The sequence below is a fragment of the Hesperophylax consimilis genome, chromosome 11, assembly GCF_061612785.1.
Source record: "Hesperophylax consimilis isolate HC1 chromosome 11, BYU_Hcon_1.0, whole genome shotgun sequence".
In the NCBI taxonomy this organism is placed as follows: Eukaryota; Metazoa; Arthropoda; class Insecta; order Trichoptera; family Limnephilidae; genus Hesperophylax; species Hesperophylax consimilis.
Window position 1 is genome coordinate 4,338,966 of NC_142846.1, and position 16,651 is coordinate 4,355,616.

Here is a 16,651-nt window from a genome sequence, read left to right on the forward strand (position 1 = left end):
TTTGACAGATGCGACAGATGTTCCAAAATGTCTGAAGTTCAAAAAATGGAAGCGCCTTTGTCGATAGATTCTTTAGAATCTCTCGGTCCCTTCATTGCAAGTCATGACAATTCCGAAAACCTTATTTATTTCAATGCAATTCCGCAGATTTGTAAAGACGAACCGTGCGTGCTTGGTGTCGATGAAGCTGGAAGAGGACCAGTTTTAGGTTAGTAACTTTGGCGCCAAATCTCTAAATTCTTGTTAAATCAATAAGACTAAAATTAACAAGTAGTGTATTCATCACAATTTTGACCTTGTAACACTCTCATTAAATAATATTGAACTCTTCGTTGACCAAACAATCTATCTTACCTAAAGCTTGCGCGATGAAAGCTTCGTATCAACTGCCAAACTTTTGCATTATCACATGAATCACTAATGTTCCATTATGATTCAAAACCAACTAAAACCGTTGTTAAGATCAAGTATGATCAGCTATCGCCATTTTGTATGAAAAAACTTGTTAATTTATGCATTTCACTTAATTCTGTATGGAAGAATTTAATTTTTATTTATTCTTGTGAGTGAGTCAGCTTTCCTATATTTTACTGCCCTATTTTAGGTCCCATGGTATACGGCATTGCATTTTGCCCCATCTCTAAGACTGATATTCTAAAGGACCTGGGATGCGCAGACTCCAAAACTTTGACCGAGGAGAAAAGGGAGGATATATTTCAGAAGATGTCCAAAGACGAGACTTCCACCTCAACTGTGGGGTGGGCCGTTGACATTATATCTCCCAACTTCATATGCAACAGCATGTTTCGGAGATCAAAATCTTCATTGAATGAGGTAGATACTAGAAAAAAATCTTTAAAAAAAATAATATTCTCTCTTAGGTAAGTAGGTAGTTACCTTGACATAAGGATGAGCTTTTGTAAGAACCTACTTACCAACAACATTGTTTTAAAGGGTTCTTTTGATGACTATATTGTGTCCATAGGCAGGTACTTTTTATTCTTTTATTTTTGAGCTATTTTAGTGTTTTTTTCTCAAGTAACCGTCACGCCGTGTCCTCGGAGAGTTGGGTGAAGAGGATGTAGTATAATGTGCAATACTCTATTTTCTTTTCTGCTGATTAATCTGGTAACAATTATCTTTGGTTTATGATGTTTATTTGTTTTAGGTTTCCATGAATTCGGCCATTGAACTTATCAAGAGAGCAGGAGACCAAGGAGTGAACATAGCCGAAGTATATGTAGACACAGTTGGTCCCCCGGAGAAATATCAAGCCAAATTATCCCTCATATTTCCAGAATACAAAATAACGGTATGTTATTCAAACTCTTTGTAGTTTCAACAAGATCTTACTTTATTATCATTATACCAATCTGTCCTCTACAAATACTCTCCACTGGCTGCTGTCCCTCGTCATTCACCTTCAGTTCTCAGTACTTCCCTTACTGGAGCAATAGCACGGTCGATCGATAAAACCTTTTAACAATACGATATTGACTAAATCTATCATCATGGTCATTAGGCGGTTTTAGGCGGCTTTGTCAACAGTTAATATAAAATATTTCGACGACCGATAGACAAAAGTCAAATTTAGAGCGGGGTGTCAGATAAACTTCAGTTAACTGTCGATAGACACAATTCTTTTGATAATTAGTTTGTCATGCAAAATTACTGTTTTATTAACCTTTCCCTTACTGTGCTAAAAAAATCCACGCGTTCCGGTGCTGTGTAGTCAATACACATCTCAAAATAAGCGATTTAATATCGGAAAAATATGAATATTCATTGCATTCAATCGATTACGTTTATTATATTTTATGTCAAACGTGATAATAATTGTAATTTAATTGCTGAAAACATGAAAAAACCATCGGCAGATGCTAAAGAAACGTGCGAAGAGTCCACATCTAACGACAGTTCGCGGGCGATTGGCTAGCGGCTGGCACAAACACAGCTGTGCGGTCGTAGGTATCGATGGTCTAAATCAAAATACAACTGCAGACGTGTGGATGTCTCATGTTCACGCATAGCAAATTAAAGCGGGACATCAATAGCGTGTCATTTCCTCGCACACTCTTCGCGTATTAGTATCACACGGTTGATTGTATTGGTGTATATGTTACCGATTTTTAACAAAAATCTCTGATTTTTAATTGAATTTGAAAACTATGTAAAATATTATTTTTTAATTCAGTGCATAAATGTATGACGGAGGAATACTTAAAATCTGAACTCAGAATTTATTATATTTATAGAGTTATTAAAGTTATTAGAAGCAATGTGTAGTAAATACACACCACAGATAAGGAAAGGTTAATGAGCAGAGGAAGACTAACGAGGCTCGTAGAATTGAAAGACATTGAATTGATTAAAAAACGCAATTCAGAAAGTTGTTCATAATAACACTAGTTATGACTAAAGACCTCATTTACCAATTAAATCCCTTTGTTTTTTGAAAAAGTACAAGAGGACTTCCAATGTATATTAAATTGAGTATTTAATAATATCATGATGTCTTAGTAAAAAAAAACAATGTAAATTGACGATAATCAACCTTTAAAATTATTGAGTTTCACTTTGGACATTTAGGAATGCCGATCCATAGACAATATCCGCTAGCGTTGATATCGTCGGACGATTTCTTATTTATTTCGTAGTCAACATCGGCATGGCTAGCGACACACCTAATGATAATGAGCACACCCGTGCTTGGGAAATCAGTATTAAATTGTCATTAGTTAAGCCTATTGATCCTGTGGCGTATTCCTGTGTTGTAGCGCCAGGCTACGAGAATCATTCGTAGTACGTTATAGAACATTTTACATCTTCTATATGCGCAGCGAAGATCGCATCTCGTACGTTCGAGAATAATAACGAAGACGGATCGAGCTACTTGAATTGTCTGAAATGTTCCCGTCTGTAGTAGATGCATGTGACCCTATATATAAGTGCAGTTGCGGAGTACTACAAGTCAGTCGTTCGGTCAATCTCGTACAAACTGCGATGGGGAAACCGTCCCCCGCTCCACGCACCGCGCCTACACTCCACGCACCGGCCCATTGTGTATAACAGACTGAAGTGCCTAGTAATCATTTGAACAGTGAACAGTGACACTTGTGACAATAATTATCCTTGTTGTTGATTTATTTGCATAAAACTGTGAATGTGAATATGCAGAAACTTTGAAAATACTTACACTTATTTGTTGTTGTGATTTATTTACCCCATCACACTACAATCCAATATTGTTAAGTTATCGATTTGACTGTGCTAGGGCCCCTGATCCAATCCTCTTTCAAGAAGTATATCCGACTCTTCCTCTATAAGATTTTCAGGTTCATGTGTCCTACTTTATTTGTAAAAATTTCAGGTTGCGAAAAAAGCTGACTCTACATACCCCATTGTATCAGCGGCCAGTATAGCCGCAAAGGTATCAAGGGACCATGCCCTGAAGGTGTGGAAATTCCAGGAAGGGATTGAATTAAACGAGAAAGGGTTTGGGAGTGGATATCCTGGGGGTATGTTTCAAAGTTATTATTATTTTATGTCACCGTCTCGAAAGCGCATATACAACATCTACACAGTGTAAAGATGGGGGAACTATTTCGCCACCTAGTTGAGCAGTGTTGAGGTAGGCGGGGCGGTATGGTGAGGTGTGTTAAGGGGGGGCTAGGGTTAATTCGTACGAAAAAAGGCATTTTTTTGTGAATTTTTTGTGACAACACATTTAAAATTTCTTTATTAAATCTAATAGGACAGTAAAGTATGACATTTTAAGAATGTTGTATAAAATTTTCACGGAGAAATATCAAAAAACACGGCAATGGCAGCAATTATTCGGACGTGTCTCAAAAAAAAGTAGAATGGCGGTGCCCCTCATAACTCGGTGCTGGGTCATCTGAAATCAAAAAATTAAAGTTCATTCGTTAGATAATAGTTTTTCCCAGGTAACGCTGGGAGGGTTTTTCGAAATTTTAATTTTTCACTTTTTTGGAACATATTGAAGGGAAAAACGCTATTTTTAGTGAAAAAAATCGGCAAATTTTTTTTAATTTTTTTTTTTTTATAGTGAATACCTCACAAGAGTCCCAACTGCTCCCGTCTGGAGCCAGTGAGACTATGGCATCCCCAATTGGGGGATGTTGTGAGGCTGAAGGTAAGTGGGGAAGGGAAAGAGGAAGGTAGGGAAGTACCTGGCTATTCAGATCTAGTCACTAAACACGGCTAAAGCCATTTGGAGCAACATTTCAATTCTGAATGGTGGTCTTACACCAGGGCGATACTGGTAGTATCTTCCACTCTGTTGCTAATTTGTTATTGTAAAATAATAATTATTAACAAATTTGAAAAAAAACTCTCCAGCGTTACCTCGTAAATTATGTACAGAAATAGTTTTCAAAATTTCAAAAGGATCGGTGCAGTAGTTTTGAAATTATGACGGGGACCGACTTTGAAAACGTGAGTTGTGGGAAAAACGCTATAAAGTTTTGAACCCTAAAAAATCTGGTATTAAACGTTTATAAGCAAATTTTATCGGCTTACCTCACACTGAATCATCAATGCCAGGTCCATAAAGGATGTTGCTATCATCCATGATGTCTAAAGCACCTTTTTGCTCCTGTCTACGACGAATCCTGCCTTCTTTAGTTTGTCTCTCAGCTTCCTGCTCTGCTCGGCTTATACGTATGGTCAGGTAGGGATTAAAATCCGACAGGTATAAAAATACTCGTAGCTTCGTCAATTTTGCTCCAATCAACTTGAAATTTGAACACAATATTCTTAACATATTAAGCATTTATTTAAAAAAAATGCAAAAAAAAAATTTTTAAAACCCTAGCCCCCCCTTAAGGTAGGGGCTGCAGGAAGGGATTTTTTTGATTTGGGTCTTTAAGAGGCCTGGATTATATGACGGAGGTGGCGCTGTTGTCGAGATCTAAAATTTTTTAATGTATTTATTTATTATCCAAAAATACATACAACCACTATATGGTTATCGATCGATAACTTCAGGCTTTTTGTATGAAAAAATTGGTCCTAAAAAACCATAGATATGCCAATATACAGACAGAAAAATTCTCATTTGGAGCCTACTTATTATGTTATCCACCAATGAAAAACTCTAAAAGTTTATTCCACAGACTTTCAGAGTTTTTCATTGGTGGATATCGTTAGGCAATCATATGCCGTCACAATATTTCAGTTCAAATTTTCGATTGGAATTATACCCCCTGCTTATCGCCACCAATTTGGGCAGCATTGTGAGTTACCGTACAAGAGTCCCAACTACCCAGAACTAATGGCACTATGGCATCCCAAATTTGGGGAATTTTTGTAAGAAATGTTGTGTATAATAGCATTAATATTGCCGCATTATCATTTCACTCTAGATCCAAACCACCACCTTTCTCTTTTAATGAACAGATCCGGTGACCAAAAAATTCATCAAGGACTTCATCGATCCAGTATTTGGCTACCCGCAGCTGGTGAGGTTCAGCTGGTCCACTGCCGACACAGCCCTCGAAGGGCACGCATACTCCGTATCTTGGGACGAGGAAGAGGACGAGCCCACCAAGAAGAAGAACGCGGCTACAGCCGGAATGAAGAGGATTAGCTCCTTCTTCTGCGCCAACGGAGACGATGGGGAGAGGAAAAAGAAAAGACACCCGTTTTTTACGGAGAGATTTTTGCATATCACCGATAGCTTTTGATGATTGTTTATTTTAATAAATTACTTTTGTATTTATTTTATTTTCCTTATTTCAGTTACTGCACAACCTTCCTCTCCCCAAATTCCTTCAGCCTCACGACATACCCCATCGGAGATGTAATAGTCCGCTGGCTCAGGACAGTTAGTACTTATGATGAGTTCCCAAAAAAAAAAATTTTAAATTTAGGTATTTGTGAGATTTTTTAATGGTCTCCTGATTTATGCAGGTTGACATTCTTGTCATAGATATTAACTCTTTGTTCAAAAAATATGAAAAGGTAGGTATGTACCAATCGTTATCATACTTATTTTACCTTTTCTAAATTTATTTATTGCATCTCAAATCATGTTTTTTCTCATAAAAATCAACCTCACCAGTACTCAGCCTGTATCGAGGTTAACAATTTACATTTGAGTGAAGCAAACATAGAGTAATCACAAACATAAAGTAACACTACATGCAAACACAAAATATTTAAAAAAGAAATAAAAAATATGAATTAGAGGAGTTAAAAGATGGGTAATTTGAGAGTATATTGTAACAATATTTGGACCACAAATAATCGTTAATTATTATTCCCAGAAGAAAAAAAGTAGATAATAAAGACAATAAAATTAGCGTGACATAGAGTTTTTAGCAAATGGGACTTATATAAAATCGTATTAAGGACAATGATGAAAAAATATTAAGACAATCGTCTGTCAATACAAACATCTTAACTAACTTTTTAAATTTAACTAAGTAATTGATAGACTTAGTATGATTTGGAAGAATATTAAACAAAAGTGTTGCCTGATATAAATAGTTTCTTTGACCAAAAGATATTTTAGTATGTACCGCCACAAAGTTCAATATTGAAGTTAAATATATATTATTTAGCACTTTGACGATTTTCATAATATTTTTTATATATAATCCAAAAAAATAACCGGTTTCAAGAAAATTTTAGCAAAGGAACCGGGACAGGAATATCGACCAACTTTAATAGCGGGTTCAGGTGTTTCAATTTTAGTTGATCAACTTTTCAGTTAGAAATCTTGATGTTCAATAAAAGTTGATCAACTAAAATCGAAACGTCTGAACCCGCTATTATGAAATATTACCTAGGCACCATCAACTCTCCAAAAATGAGAAGGTGAAATAATTATGCAAGTGCCTAAATTACTATTATGACTCTTAAAATATGTTTTTATATTTTTTGAGACACACACATATATATTTCAATTTCGGAGGTGGGTATGGGTACCGCCGCCCGGGGAACCATTCATTGGATAACCAACAACTCTGCAATAGGTCACCCCAATTGGTTCGCTACATTTGGTGACTTACCAGGAGCAGTGGCGTAGCTAGGTAACCAAGGGCCCTGGGGCAAATAAAAAAATGGGGCCCTAACTGCTATGTAAACTGATTAGGTTTTATCAAATAAAAATATGAAATATACAAACACTTTAAAAATGATAAGCTACTTAAGCTCTTTTTTGTGCACTGCAAACTGCAGGGCAGGTAATAAAAATATTAAACAGTAACAACATAAATTACAATTAATTCTTGGTGTAGGTTTGGCTAATAAAACGAAATAGAGAAGATTCAAGGGTTTATTATATAAAGGTCGGGCCTACCAACTGACTAAATAACAATTATATTTACAATTTTTTTCTAGCTTTAGTTTTCGCAAAAGTATCAATGACTTCGTTTAAATCCAGGCTTGATGCGGTTTTGTTTTTAATTGCTATTAGCGATAAATGTCGGAGTCGAGTTTGGCCCATCTGATTTCATAAATATTATTTTTTTATTTTATTTATTATTTTTAATTTGCTAAATGACCTTTCAGCTGCTGCAGAAGTAACAGGAATTGTAAAGAATAATAACATTGCTTTAAATACTTCCGTTAGGTCGCATTCTAGCACTCCATATTTGTTCATTATTTCCTTACATAATTGGTGAACAGTCCATGCTTGAGTTAGTTGAGGTAAAACTAGATGGTAAATATTAATAAATTGAAGTGAAAAACTAGGGCCTATTATATCTGAATATTTTCTTTGGAATTCGTCACACTTTTGTAATAAAGCTTCATCAACATGTAATAAAAATGTTGGTGTTAGAAAATCTAGGCTTTGCACTTGAATAATTCGAAATCATTTCTATAAATTTGCAACTTTGCTTTGGTCTCTGCTAAAACTTTACTCACCTCGCCCAAATTGATGTTGCATTTTTGTAAAGTTTTGGATGCATAATTGATGTCGTTCAATACACTGTGCATGAATTCGCAAAGCAACACGAACTCGAAATTTAGCATTTTTGTTTTAATACTCTCTGCTTCACTACGCTCATCTTTATTAGGACTCTTTAGAACTATTTCTGATAATGCTTTGATAATATCAAAATAACGAAGTTTTATTGCAGACATCGTATTGACCCTCTATTTAGTCGTATCCATTATGATGGGAAAAAACGGTGACGCTCTAATTTGTTCTAGTAGATGGGTTTCGAGTTTGGTCCCCAGGCTCTCAATCATTTCATTTTGAATTGTTGCACTCATATATATTGTAGATCCTAAAAACATAAAAAACACAATTTCAAAAAAGTCAAGTCAAGTTAAACAAAATAAAACGATAAAAAACTTAGAAATAATTATTATTACCTTTGAGCATATCCAAATACTTGCCGCAAAATGTGATCATATCGGGCGACAAGCTCTACAAAGGACAGATACAGACAGATGGTATCCTTTCTGACTTAAGTCTTCTTGATGTCCTCTCAAAGCCAAATAACTCTTTGCTAGGGTAAGTATGATATCGCATAACCTTTGAAGAACAAATGATGCTTCTTTGCGAATTTCATTTTCATGTTCCTTGTCGATAATATTAGTATCGTTTTTATTCCAAAATTCATACACAGTACATGCTTCCGAATGGCCACTCGAACAACTGTGTTGTTTAATTCTTTCTGATAAATGCTTCTAATCTCGAATTCCCGTACACCAAACATTATTCCTTTGTGAAGCAAATAACCAGCAGGGTTGATAATAGGCAGCGTCTAGTATTTTGGAATAACACAACCAAAAACGATTAACTGGTCCATATTTAGAACACGAAAAGTAGTACGATTTTGAAAAACACTTATTGTTCTGGTTGATGTCTGTTGGAAAAGGTCCTGAAGGCTGTAAAGGCCCCATATCAAGAATTTGACGTTTTTCGTTATCACTTAATATTTTGTTCGTGAAGTTTCCCAAGTCATAAGAAGATTTGAGGTCTGTGGTTCCTCCAAACCCTCCGCTCTTATGTGTGTCATGCAAACATCATCCACGTTCACATGATCGGCGCCGGAGGTATCTCCAACTGCAATAATTGTCGAATGTTCTTCAGTAGGCTTCTCAACCAACACTGCAGTTACCACATTATTTGAGTCACTATCAATAGAAATATTTTGGCCAGATGTACTTGCAGAAGGCTTACTAAAAAACTTGTCAATTTTGGGCAATTTTTGTTTACTATCTTCTCTTTCTTGGCGTTGTTTGCGTTTAAAGGCACCACTGGGTTTCTTCTTTTTATCCATATTTTAATACGCTACAAGTGTCGTTGGAGAATGACGCACATATCACTATCCCAACACTGTCAACCTACAGAAAGAATTTAGGAGAATTCCCTAGGCATAACTTTTGAATTTCTCTCAACTGAGTTGTCATGATTAAAGTGGGGTTGCAAGTAGCAACCTGTCATATTTATTTTGAAAATGGGAGAAATTTCCAAAAGTTCAGTTCGATCGAGATTTCTGGTAAAGATTCGAGGGCCCCCTGAGCTTGAGGGCCCCGGGGCACTGCCCCGCGTAGCCCCTAGGTAGCTACGCCGCTGACCAGGAGTATCTGGGTTCATGGTGTGAGGATTGTCTAGGTCTTCTACTCACCTACTGTATGGCGGGCCAGATCTCGAGAGACTGGTTGAGGGAGATCTTTCTACCTCTCCAGCAGGACTTTCTCAACCCATCGCTTTGTTCCTATTGCGACTTTCCCGCAATATATATATATATATATATTGTCATTTTAATTGAATCACAAAAAATGATATATTCTGCTCTTTTCACAAATTGAGGTCAATTTCCCAGATCTCTAAATACCATCAAATACATCCTAATAAATAAATCACAAATTGAAGCAAATAAATCTACCAACAAACGGTTCAAATGAATGTCGCACAGTTGTTGACTATCAAGATTAGTTAATAATCTATTCAATTTCAGACTATTGCCTATTCATGCGTCCTGAAATGCGCCTAGAATCAATGAATCATCATCCAACACTACTAACTTGTAGTGTGAATAATGAATAACTGCCTTCCCTGACGGAGACATGTGGTTAATGTATGTTACTGGGTTCCGACCTTTACAGAGGACGAAATTTAGACCGAAAGGTCCGTAAGCAATAAAAGAAAACAGTTCCTCGCGCGAGACCCCATTATTCACACATTGTTGGTCAGTAAGTTGATTAGTATTCCTTGCATATAATTCGTAAGGCGCACTCCTTATTGTGAAGTATTCGACAGTAGCGCAACACAAAAATATTTAAGCATCAACTAGTCGAAAAGTCACAATCTAGCAAAATATTAGGATATGAAAAAAAAATTATTATAAAAGTTTAGGCAACTCACTGCATTAGTTCTACCAATTACTAAAAAGAGTTTATGTTACCTATTTCAACCCAATTTTTAAATTGTCTGCAAAAGTAAGCCATAATTACGCAAATTTCAAATGTAGAATAAAAATAATCGTCTGGCAAAATAAATAACAGGCAGGGATAGGTAGGTACCTACTCTGTCGCTGGTCTTGTTTTTAAAATAATAATAGAATACTACAATTTACATGTTGGTAATTAAGTACTCATATATAAATTGTTTTTTGAAATTCGAACATTCAAATGGCAATAGCTCAAAAGCGCTTGAATTTTGTGATAAATTAAGATTCTTGATTAGAAAAACCTCAAAAGTTTATGTTACGAAAGAAAATACATACATATTTACACATCGTTGTCGCTGCAAACCTTGAGAGAGTCTTATATGATCCTTATAGAGGTAGGTAGGTGATAAGTCTTGATGGAGTCTTTACAGAAGCCACAAACCTCGATAGACACAAATAAACATACTTTTGTTCGCCGATGACCTCGAGATTTACAAAACGATTACCTCCATCAATGATTGTAAAATTCTTCAATGTAATCTTGATCCCTTACAGGAGTAGTGTAATTATAATGAATTCTATGTATGTATTGAAAAGTGTCAATTTACATCATTCTCTAGAAATTCCTACTAGGTATGTCTCATTATAGTCATTATAGCATCAATAATGTTCCTCTTAAAAATATGTCTCATATCAAAGATCTAGGTATCTTATATGATGAAAATTTAAAATTTGTCTCACATATCATGTAGGTAGTTATTTTTTAGTATGTAGGTAGTTTTTAAATAAAATTATTTTTCTTAATTTCCTAATATATCTAAGTAGGTACCTACCCAAATAGTTTTTTCCGTCATCCACAAGCAAGAAAACATGAAAAAAGAAATACTTGCGATGAATTTTCTCAACGAAATTCCGATTGCATGTAAATTGCAACAGTCCAAAAATATTTTTAGGTAAATGATTGTAGGTACTAGGGCTTAATATAAAGTCGAGTAAAGTTATTTACAAAAAGCGTACATGGCCTAATATAAAGTCAAACAAAGTTATCTACAAAAAACGTACAAATGATTCAAGGGCTTAATATAAAGTCAAGCAACCTTATCTACAAAAAACGTACAAATAATCACAGGGCTCAATATAAAGTCAAACAAAGTTATCTACAAAAAACGTAAAATAATTCTAGGGCTTTTTAAACTCGAGCAAAGTTACAAATAATTCCAGGGTTTAATATAAAGTCAAGCAAAGTTATCTACATAAACATACCAATATTTTTTTTTTAAAGTTAAAAAACGTTGTATACAAAAAGACATATTACCGATGTATGTTTGTGTGTGGATAATGTTGTTTGATTTTAATCTCTAGAATTATTGGTATGCTGTTTGTAGATTGCGTTGTTTGACATTCCTCTTGAATTTTTTCAATATAATAAATTCAAATATGATGTATAAAATATATTACAATCTATTGAATTATTATTATTATTATTTGAAGCTGAAAATTCATCGGGAATTTATGCGCACCCATGGGAAAGAATGAGATGACCTTGATCCTGATTTGTGTCAGATTTTTAATCACCCATTAAAAATCTGACACAAATCAGGATCAAGGTCATCTCATTCTTCCCCGCCACTGAACGATGTTACGGGAAAATTCCTGATAGCTCTCGATACCAGTGAGCCCAAATCATCGTGTTTATATTATGGACAATTAATTCACTTAGACACCAGTCGCTTCGGAATAGAGTTTGGCAGTGCAACGTGCAGTGAGGTGCTCCTTCTAGTTGGCACCAGTTCATGGTCAACCAAACACATGTATTGTGATTTCATGTGACACGTTTTCAAGTTCTGTTTCGTTTTAGTGGTAATAATTCGCAATTTTACATTAAAATACACTTTAAATGCACGTTGGTTTTAGAAGATTATTTATTGTGATGTAAGAAAAGTAGAAAGTTGTACCTGACTAATGGTATTTATTTACTTAATGTTTTTAAAGGGGTTGATTGAACTGATACCGAACCATCGTTTTGATTGATTAAAATCGTTATTTTTATACTTTAATTTCAAGGAGGTGATACCTTTAATAACATTTGTGTTCAATGTGGAAACGATTTCCAATAATGAAACATATCGTTATGTCTATAATTAAATAAAAAATTCAAAAAATATACTTCATTATTATTGAAAAATATGTAACTGGGGGTGATATTTTTTCAAATGTTAATCTCATCTCTCCCTAAATAATATAGTTGTTTTCGATGATACTTTAATAATATTTTTATTATCTCATCAGTAATCTAATCAATTATGAAAAAAAAATTGTTAAGAAAATTGTTTTTTTTTTCAGCCCAAACTATATTTATCCACAAAAATGGCTTATTGCAAGGCCTTTGTATTATTTTTCCTGGTCGGAACACAGCTTACCTTGCACGCAGCAGAAGAAATACAAAACAGCACAGAAATTATAAAAAATACTTCTGAAAATAATAACGTTGATGAAACTCCTAGACTTACGCAAGATTCTTACTTGTCAGCGCTAAGCAACTCAAGAAACTCTGTGAAATCTGACAGGAGCTCAGTTGTCTACGTTACAGCAGCCAATCAAGATGGAAGTAGAATAACACAAACCGTTAACAAACCATCAGTAGCTGTTAATAAACCTCTTGTTTCTATTGCTAACAAGCCTTTAGTACCTGTTAACAAGCCTTTAGTACTTGTCAACAGGCCTTTATTAACTGTTAACAATCCTCCAGTCAGTCAACAAGTCAAAAACACCCCCGTACGAAGGGAAGGTAGTTTCCCAACAGGACCATATGCAGAACCAAACAATTTCTATAATGACGGCCACAACAATAATTATAATGGCTATGATAATGGATACGCTGTCTCTGATAACTATTTTCCGCAAGGAAACTATGGGGTTCCAAACTACCACCATCAGCACCATGTGAAGCCAAGTTATGGACCTCCTACGGGATCTTACGGATATGGACCGAGCGGTTCAAACTATGGTGCTCCAATCAAACAAGACTATGGGATTCCATACGGAATGTCTTCATTCTTCGACAAGATAAAGTTGAAGTTGGATCTGTTCACGCTGGGCAAGATAATCCTGAAGCTGATCATTTTCAAGAAGATCGTTAAGTTTATCGCTGTAATCTGTCTGCTGCTGTTTATCCCAAAGTTGATCCATTACAAGAAAGACGGCGGTCATGGTGATGATGATGATGGACAGTTCCGCTACAACGCTGAAGGTAATTTTATTCACTTATAAAATGTGCATTTTTTTACAAATTGGTATTCTGTAGTCTTAAATTGAAGTAATTTTTTATCGTTTTTGGTTTTTACTCATCCGTAGTTCTATTTTTAGTTTACAATGTCTTCAGAACTGTGATAAACTGAAGAAATGAGAGTTTTTTTTGCCATAATACGATCATAATTTCTTAAATTTAAAATGTATTCCCTTTTAAAAAATCTTGACATTCATCATTGATACCAATGGTTGAAAAAAACTTAAATTTACATCAGTTCGGTGCTTGTCACACCCTCATTAAATAATATACCTACTTTACATGATCCCCTAAAAAGACCACTCCATGATAATTTTTACACTATTTCTAAAAATATTTGTGCCCTTCCGAATCGATTACTATGACTAGTATTACCACCCTTGATGTCAAATATCAACAATGCAAAACTAACACCTCTTCTTGAGTTGGTTCCTCGTTGCTGAGGTTTACGACCTCCACACCAACTTTGACGGTGGGCAAAGCTCCTCCACTCTTCGAAGACCCAAGGACACCGACGTACTGGACGCCAATGATACTTGGTCACTCCAGCGTATTGGTGACATTCCTCTGCTTCTCCTGCCAAACAATATGTCGGTGATCATGAAATTCTCCTTGTTGGAGTTCCCGGCTTGGCAAGCAACGTGTCCAAAGCTTCTTGATACGTTGTAAGCAGGCAGTTGATGGCATATTATTGGATGCCTGCAGAAAAATATATTAGTGCTTCTGGCTTTCCATGGAATCGAGAGCGTTTATGCGCTTTCTTTCGCTGGATCTATGTGTCCATGTTTCTGATTCACATTTAATACGATAATATGGGTAAAATCAGCGCCCGACGAGTCTCATCTTCGTTATACCTCTGCCACTCCATATCATTTGCATTTTACTCATGGCGTTTTCTGTCATGCAAATTCTTCTTTTTACTTCTGTTTCACAGCCTCCTTCATCACTTATGGACCAGCCTAGTTATGTACTGTTTCCATGAGAACATTAAAGTTGTTTGCTCTCTCGATCACTATTAGTTTTGTTTTGGCTTTGTTGATCAGTAGGCCTAAATTACGGCCATCTTTAAAACACACACTTAGACCATTAGATGTAATTTATTTTAGAACAGTTACAAATAAAATAGCAATAATTTAATCCATTTATTACTCCATCAGCACGCACAGACCAGAGCATCAACACTTTGTGGGCATTCGTCCAGCATGCCATCGACACCTACTCCCAGCAGCAGAGAGGTTGTGAAGATGTGGGCTGCCGCATGAAGTCTGTCCTGGACAGGGTCAATGAGGAATATACTTTCACCAGGTAACCTATCTTAATATTAATTCCATTTGTCACCGATTTAGTTCATATTTAATTAAAATATTGTAATTTCAGGATGTGGTTATTTATGATTAATTTTATCGAACACAGCAATTCTTTTGTATATCTGTGATTATTATAGAAAAGGTTTTTAAAATGCTTACCAATGGTTTTTATCATGTAAACTGCAATACCAATAAATACCTGTTAAGATATTTAATCACGCAAAATAATTATAGAAGTTATTGTCACTTCACTTTTTTGCGTTTTGTTTAACAATGTTTACAAAAAATGTTCAAATATTCTTCCAATGCTATATGTTGTTTCATAGAAATATTAAAAAAAATTCGGTAGTGTCTATGGTAATCTTTTGTATGCAAACTAAATGCGTGGTGTTTTATTTTTCTAACACTGTTTAAATAATATATCTCACTAATTTTTTATTATTACACAAAATGAGATATATTGACTTTTATCAGTCCGTACAGGCTGGGAGAAATATCTCCCAAACTTGCTCTAGGGGTTAAAAAAATTGTTTGTCCGAAAAACGTAGTGTGAAACTAAGTTAATTTTTATTAATTTCTATATACCCACGTCGTTTGTATCTAACATCTTTAAACATCTGAAAGTGTGGGGTATATTTGTGTAAAGTTTTCGTAAATAGCAAGCAAATTAAAAAAGGACATCTTTTGTCTTTGAGCTTTAAAGTTAGTTTTCTCATAATTATATTAATTATGTTTTCCCCTGAAGTTTTGTGGTAGGAACGTAAAGCAAGATGGATAATGTATTATGAGACATATTTAAATTCAGAATGATTGAGTAAAGACAAATACTAACAAAAAAATTGTTTTTTTTTTTCAGTATGGTGGACATGTTCAATGGAAATGACAACTAAGAGATTGCGTAGATTTTAAGCTTGCCAAAGAAATTACGAAAAATAACCAATTTTCGAAAGCGGACATATTGAATCAGAACCTTTTCGAATATTTAAAATATTTGAAGGTGTGGCTGCTTCTCGAAAATGTGCAGTCCTTCAGTCCTTTATAGATTTATGTTAAATTTAATTATTTATTGAAACAATTGTCAGTGTAAATAAAAAATGAATTTATTTATTAAATACAAGAACTTTTTTGTTTGTTTGTTTTTTTCTCCACATCTCCTTCATGATCAGGGTGGTATTTACTCTCAGTATCGCCTCGTTGAAAGACCACCATTCGAATCGAAATGAGCGTTGACTTTTTTTATACACAAGAGTCCCAACTGCTTCCAATCGTCTGGAACCAGTAAGACTATGGCATCCCCAATTATTATGGTATGTTGTGAGTCTGAAGGTAGTGGTGGAGGGAATCGAGATGGGGAAGAGGAAGGTGGGCTAGTATCTAACGGCACCAAATACGGCAAATATCATTTTAAACTACGTTTCAATTCTGAAAGTTGGTCTTACACCTAGGTGATGCTGAGAGTATTTCCCACTCTCGAACATGCCTCATGTATAGGTAGGTACTATAACAAAAATTCATAAAAAAATAATTTACTTGCGCACGCCGGGTTGTGAACTCGCGACCTTCGGATTGCTAGTCGAGAGCCTTACCCCTCGACCACGGAGTGCGTAAAAATGATCATTAACCAGATCTGAATATCCACATAACTTACACCCTCAAAATTTCTTACATAAACCTATTTACCA

At 35.2% G+C, this 16,651-nt stretch overlaps 2 protein-coding genes across 2 annotated transcripts; both read left to right on the forward strand.

The window, feature by feature from the left end:
• The first annotated feature begins 16 nt into the window (after window positions 1-16).
• Window positions 17-5,708, forward strand: LOC149419669 (ribonuclease H2 subunit A). The gene is made up of 5 exons (XM_089636979.1): window positions 17-208; window positions 605-834; window positions 1,169-1,312; window positions 3,371-3,518; window positions 5,422-5,708. Exons 1-5 carry the CDS (start codon window positions 28-30, stop codon window positions 5,706-5,708), a joined length of 990 nt encoding a protein of 329 aa, XP_089493105.1. The 5' UTR covers window positions 17-27.
• A 6,406-nt stretch (window positions 5,709-12,114) lies between these two features.
• On the forward strand, window positions 12,115-15,859 carry LOC149419670 (uncharacterized). The gene is made up of 4 exons (XM_089637518.1): window positions 12,115-12,236; window positions 12,720-13,626; window positions 14,820-14,967; window positions 15,826-15,859. The coding sequence occupies exons 2-4, from the start codon at window positions 12,744-12,746 to the stop codon at window positions 15,857-15,859; spliced, it is 1,065 nt and encodes a 354-aa protein (XP_089493644.1). The 5' UTR covers window positions 12,115-12,236; window positions 12,720-12,743.
• The last annotated feature ends 792 nt before the right edge of the window (window positions 15,860-16,651 follow it).

Excerpts from the sequence above, each read along its gene's own strand:
- LOC149419669 (XM_089636979.1), top strand. The coding sequence starts at position 28 with ATGTCTGAAGTTCAAAAAATGGAAGCGCCTTTGTCGATAGATTCTTTA. Across the intron at positions 209-604 it reads TGGAAGAGGACCAGTTTTAG|GTCCCATGGTATACGGCATT; the intron begins GTTAGTAACTTT and ends GCCCTATTTTAG. Across the intron at positions 835-1,168 it reads CAAAATCTTCATTGAATGAG|GTTTCCATGAATTCGGCCAT; the intron begins GTAGATACTAGA and ends TATTTGTTTTAG.
- LOC149419670 (XM_089637518.1), top strand. The coding sequence starts at position 12,744 with ATGGCTTATTGCAAGGCCTTTGTATTATTTTTCCTGGTCGGAACACAG. Across the intron at positions 13,627-14,819 it reads GTTCCGCTACAACGCTGAAG|CACGCACAGACCAGAGCATC; the intron begins GTAATTTTATTC and ends TTACTCCATCAG. Across the intron at positions 14,968-15,825 it reads GAGGAATATACTTTCACCAG|TATGGTGGACATGTTCAATG; the intron begins GTAACCTATCTT and ends TTTTTTTTTCAG.